General features: G+C 31.6%; 1 protein-coding gene across 1 annotated transcript; it reads left to right on the forward strand.

Moving 5' to 3' along the window:
- Window positions 956-3,772, forward strand: LOC109342426 (serine/threonine-protein kinase BIK1-like). Its single transcript, XM_019580414.1, has 5 exons — window positions 956-1,170; window positions 1,687-1,831; window positions 2,217-2,344; window positions 2,442-2,550; window positions 3,326-3,772. Exons 1-5 carry the CDS (start codon window positions 961-963, stop codon window positions 3,700-3,702), a joined length of 969 nt encoding a protein of 322 aa, XP_019435959.1. The 5' UTR covers window positions 956-960; the 3' UTR covers window positions 3,703-3,772.

Consider the following 5,936-nt stretch of genomic DNA (forward strand, 5'->3'; position numbering starts at 1 on the left):
AGAAATTGGGATGATTTTTTAATTATTTGGAATATTAGAAAATTGAAGGAAATAAGTCATAAATATATTTTATCTTATTTGACTGTATAGGGAAAAAAATGGGAGGAAAAAGAAAGCATACATTGTACAATTACTTAAGTAAAAGTAAATAGAAAAAATTTATATATGGACGGTGCATCATTTTTATACAATATAATTATATCATTTATTAGTCATATTTAATTATTATTAGCTCTTCAAAAAAGTAATTCAAATAAAAGATGAATAATGTAGCGATTGTGTATAAATCTAAACTAACATTATATACATATAGATTACATTTAAAATTAAATAGCATCACGAGAATAAATCAAATATTCTTAAATAATTTAATAGTGTATGAGGGAAAATAAGCATAATGTAAATAGAACATTCTTAAAAATATTCTTTTGCCTTTTGACCGAACAAATTGAAGATTAAATATAGTTCAATTGACAAAGTCAAAGACAAAACAGTGAATTTATTGGAGCATAAAGATTGACTTGACATGTTCATGAAATTTGATGATGAATTGACAATCAATTTCCAAATGATGTGAATATGTGGGGGAACTTGTATAAAATAAATATTTTCAATAGGGCATTTTAATAAGAGTATAATTTTTATACACCACATTATAAAAATTTATACATAGTGATCACCGTTACATTAATTACTATTTATTTGGACTACTTTATTATTTTATTTATTTTATTTGAAGAGTTAATGATAATTAAATATGAATTATGGATATCAAAGTGAAAAGATATACAACTCATTGCATACATTTTTTTTTACTTTTTTAATAAAAAATACTATATTGGATATTACAAAAGATACTGCAAAAGACGATGTCTTGTTAATTTGTTATGCCTGTATCCATCCTTGCATATATCAATAACTTTGTTTAGTTTTTGGATAATATACAAAGCAAATATTATAATGGACCCAACACAGCTTGTTGTGTTTACATCTCAGGACTTGATAGCATGTACCAATAATTTCAATGAGAGCAACCTCATTGGATTGACACAGCTTGGAAGATTCTTTAGAGGAAACATTGAAGGTCAACATGTATCATTGAAGATATTGGATGATGAAAAATTGGAATGCTTGAGTTCCAAAAACATTGATAAGTATTTGATTATCAAGGCAAGTTTATATTTTTCTCTTGTAACCTTTTTTTAATCATGTATGCAATGTTTTACATTGCAATCGCGGCAACCGTTGCATACATTGTGATTATGGTCAGTATGATCATTGTGATGCGGATTATGTGAATTATTTTGTAAATAAAAAATATTTTTGAATTTGATGTGTTTGGATGTAGTCCAAATGTATTCCAATGTGGTTGCGACCACATAATTGTAATTGGGAGTCACGCAATAATTGTGGTATGATGCAGTTGTAATAGTTCCCACAACCACAATATTGTGGCCCTATGATATGGTCCATAATTTAATTTGGTGCATGTTTGCACTCTCCACCCATAACTGCAACTGCAGTCACTGTTGTGGTTCCGAGTGTTTTGCATCAGTCATATTTTCTCTCAATTTTACACCATTGCCCTAGATGCAACCTAACCGTAATTTAAAACAATGTCGTGCATACAACTATAATGTTGTCTATGGTTGGTTGTGGAAGCTTAATGGCTCTGTTTTTATGTAGGAGGAGGTTAAGTTTTGGATAAATCCAGTATTGAAAGGTAATCCCAACTTGGTGTCCTTAATTGGTTATTGTTGGGAGGAAGATGTAAAGGGTGTTGTGTATGATCTCAGTTCACTTGTTACTTTGCATACGATAATAATGAAAGGTATTCCTTTGTTTGTCTGTGTTCTGCATTTTGAATTTGTTGCAAGTTTTGACTATTCACCGTCAAAACTCAACTTTTGAGAGAAAATTTTAAAACCTGTTTTCTTCCAAAAAGAAATGAAAAACTCTCTAATGTGGTAGTTGATGAAGTTTTTATACAAGGAAATTACTTCGCATTCTAATTGATGGAAGTCGACTTTCATCTTTTTAAAACCAGAGTCTTGTGATTAAAGGGTATTTTTTGACTCACGATAATAGGAGAGAATACTCATTCCAATAGGTTTCAAATTTCATCTCAAAACCAGTCAAATAGGTATTTAAAACACCCTTAGGAAACAATGATAAATGATAAATGATATTCTGATATGTTTTCTTTTGTAAGACAGATAGACTGAATTGGATTCAAAGAATCAATGTAATTTATGAACTTGCAATGCTCCTAAAATTCATTCATGACCAGGAGAAGCAAAACATGGCTTTAAATATAAGTGCATCTCATATACTTCTAGACAAGGTTATATCACTACCCCAATAATTCCTCTTCTCAGCTCCTAAATGTTTTTATACTCTCTCTTTTGGTAATTAACATGAACACTCTTTTTTCTGTACAGGATTATAAGCCAAAATTATTTGATTTGGTGCCTCTTAATGAAGTGAAAATGCTTAAGGAGCAATTAACAATGTCAACATGCTACATTGATCCTCATTTTTCTATGAGGGGTAATTCTTTTTAAATACCTTAAAAATCTAAGTCATTTGTTGTGTTATTCTTTTAAATTTTATGTTTGTGCTAAACATAGTTAAATAATTATCTCATTTACCTTTGTATACAGCTTATTAAATTCACTTTATCATGTACTATGAATTGAGATCATGATAAAGAATATTTCATAAAAAGATTAAGGTAAAAAGTGACGAACTCTGTACTCAAATGATAATTCTTTGAGATTCTCTCAATATGTAGTTCGTACTATTTTTACATCAGTCTAGTAATGTAAGACACTGTTAGATTTCCAGAAAGATCAGAAGATCGAGACTTTGATTCTTAGGAGTAACACCCTTGGGAGGGATAGTCACACACCACAAAAGGAATTAATTCCTTACTCGTAGGTTGAGGATACTCTCGGTAGTACCAAAAAAAGAATCACATACTTGTATATTCATACCGTGTACTAGGTAAGTATGGAGTATATTGCATGGAGTAAGGATCCACTTACTCGAACATTAAGTTTTTTAAACTTACTTCTCATCCTAGCCATCAATTGTAGGGATATCTAATTGTTTAGATCTACTCACTAATTCAAACTGGATTTCCCTATAACTGATGGCTAGGATGTGGAGTAAGTTTAAAAAACTTACTCTTGGAGTAAGTTGATCTCTCCTCTATTGCATGAGTTTAGTTCTTAACCCAAAATTTCTAGTCATGTCCAGTGAATTGAATCTTTGATCTAAGTGCTTATTATACATAGTAATCCTCTTTTCCCTCCAATTGCAGGTGGTGAATGGAATAGAAGCTGTGAAGTGTTTTCATTTGGCATTGTTTTGCTTGAATTATTGACAAAAAGGATTTCAGACATTGGGAAAACAGAAGATCATGCAAGCATAAACTTGAATAGTCTGCTACATATTTGGGCCAAGAATGAGTACAAACCAAATTGTTCTCTTGTTCACAAAAATCTTCAGGAAGATTGGAATTACTGTGCTATAGATGGTGTTGCAGTAACTCAATTGGCAATGCAATGCATAGAATTTTTTCCATCAAACCGTCCATCAATGAAGGATGTGATCCAGAGTTTAGAAAATCTTACAGTGTTACAACGTTTAGGTGATGCTAGACCAATAAAAAGGGAAAAGAATTTCATATCATCATGATATGTTTTTAGCTTTTACTTGGTTTACTTTATATTATAACTCAGAAGGACAAAGTGTCAGGGTTGCAAAATGAGGTCTATTATTGTTATTATTGAAGCACAGGTAGACGCTTTATGAATTTAATTTTGATATATGCAAAAAAAGTTGTATACTTTGATGGGATATCTGGAAATATAAACTAATTGGATATCTAGTTACAGGCCGGTTATTTAGCTGAATGTTTTTATCAGGTTCACTAGATGATACTTATATTATGATATGATGATTATAACTTAATTTTGTTTAGAGTATTTTTTAATATTTTTATGACCAATTTGCGAGTTGTGTTTTGGAGAAAATTAAATGGAAATGAGAGGTTTCAGAGTCATTAAATAATAAATACACTTATGAGATGTCTCTAGAATGTTCTATTTTTATTCATTCCCCTCTAAAACTCAACTTATATAAACATTTTTTTGCGAGTTGTGTTTTGAGAAGGGAAATAGAAGACTTTGGAGTTGTCACAAAAGTGTATTTCTTGCTTGTTAAGTCTTTCAATCTCTTCATTACCTTCCAAAAATCAACTTGCAAAAATAACCTTAAGTTAGAATTGAGATTACTTCATTTTATCATTTATAATTAATTTTCCTATTTAATTAAGAGACTAGTAGGATAAATTTGGATTAGTGTTGTATCTTTTATATCATAATATATGATCACATCATTATTGACGACTGTAGTTCCAATCTCAACAATTGTTTTTAGATAGGATTGAGATTTCTTTGATGGAGTATTGAACTACATCATATAAGAAGTAAGGAGTCTGAGATAAGATACTTGCACTACCCATTGAGCCACTTAGTATACCGCCACATTTCCTATCATATGAACCAAAGACAAAGAAAAATCATTTTTCTATGTTTTATTTTTAGTAGGTTAGTCAACTCTGTTAAAACTCAAATTGTTATTTAGATCGATAAACTTAGTTTATAAGCTAAATGAATCGAATTTGATCTAAAATTAAATTCGTTAAATAAACAAGTTGAACTTGAACAATGATTTAAATTGCGGTTGCAATACTGCGATGCAACCGCAATATTGTGGTTGCGGTGACTGCCACATCACACTACAATTGCGGTGTGATTCTGAATCACGATGATGCGGCCGCATCGGGCCGCAACATAACCGCATCGGGCTGCAATGCAACCGTATCGGACCGCATTTGGACTGCATCAGGCCGCATCAAGGCATATTAGGTCGCACCGAATTCAAAAATAGTTTTTTAATCACAAAATAATTCACACTACAATTGTCGCAATCTGCATCGCAACGGCCACAATGACCGCAATCGCAGTAACCGCAACCGTAACCGCAATCGCGATCACAACCCCGATTTAAAACACTGAACTTGAGCTAACTATAATTTAACTCGTTAAGTTTATAAGGTCCAACTAAACCAATCGAGCTCGATTATAGTTCCCTAAGTTTATCCTTATTTCATGGAAAACTATAATCTTTCTTAGTTGGTTAATTCGAATGATAATTAACTATTTCTAGTTCCCTAAACTTGATAATTATCATTCGAATTAAATAATTTAACTCGTTAAGTTTAAAAGTGCACTAATGTGCAACTAAACCCTAAGTTTATTTCTAGTCATATTTCTAGTTCCCTAAACTTGATAATTATCATTCGAATTAACCAACTAAACCAATCGAGCTAACGAGTCGAAATGAACTGTAGACGAACTTCAATCAAGTCGAATTCGAACTAGAAATATGACTCGTTTCGAACTCGAGTCGGGTTTCGAGGCAAACAAATCCTTATCAAGTTGAGTTTTGGTTCGACTCGTTTTCAGCCCTATAATTTCAAAAACGCTGCAAATTTAGAGTGGTCCATATTTTTCAGAATTGAGGGCATCAAACAAGATATTGCTCATTTGTCTCTGCAAAAATATGTTGCAACCTCTCATTCGCTAATTTCAATCCTTGTAAAAAGGGTCCAAGCATCTTGAACCAGAGGTGAGTGAAGAAGGTTGAAAATTGCTTCTCACCAGGGAAACAAAGGATCAAATTGAGAAAAAGAGAAGAAGAAGAAGCAATGTATAAGCGCTTGATAAGCCAAAGATTTGAAAGGAATGAGTGAATATTTCTTATTGGATGAATTGAAAGTGCAATGGGTTTTCATCTCATATACATTTCCCAATTGAATCAAAAGCTATAATTACCTAACAGATTTTGCACACTAACCGAATTTG

This window comes from Lupinus angustifolius, chromosome LG01, assembly GCF_001865875.1.
Source record: "Lupinus angustifolius cultivar Tanjil chromosome LG01, LupAngTanjil_v1.0, whole genome shotgun sequence".
Taxonomy (NCBI): Eukaryota; Viridiplantae; Streptophyta; class Magnoliopsida; order Fabales; family Fabaceae; genus Lupinus; species Lupinus angustifolius.

Bases quoted from the DNA above. Each gene is read 5' to 3' on its own strand.
- LOC109342426 (XM_019580414.1), top strand. From the start codon at position 961: ATGGACCCAACACAGCTTGTTGTGTTTACATCTCAGGACTTGATAGCA. The intron at 1,171-1,686 runs GCAAGTTTATAT...GTTTTTATGTAG, and splicing joins ATAAGTATTTGATTATCAAG to GAGGAGGTTAAGTTTTGGAT. The intron at 2,345-2,441 runs GTTATATCACTA...TTTTCTGTACAG, and splicing joins CTCATATACTTCTAGACAAG to GATTATAAGCCAAAATTATT.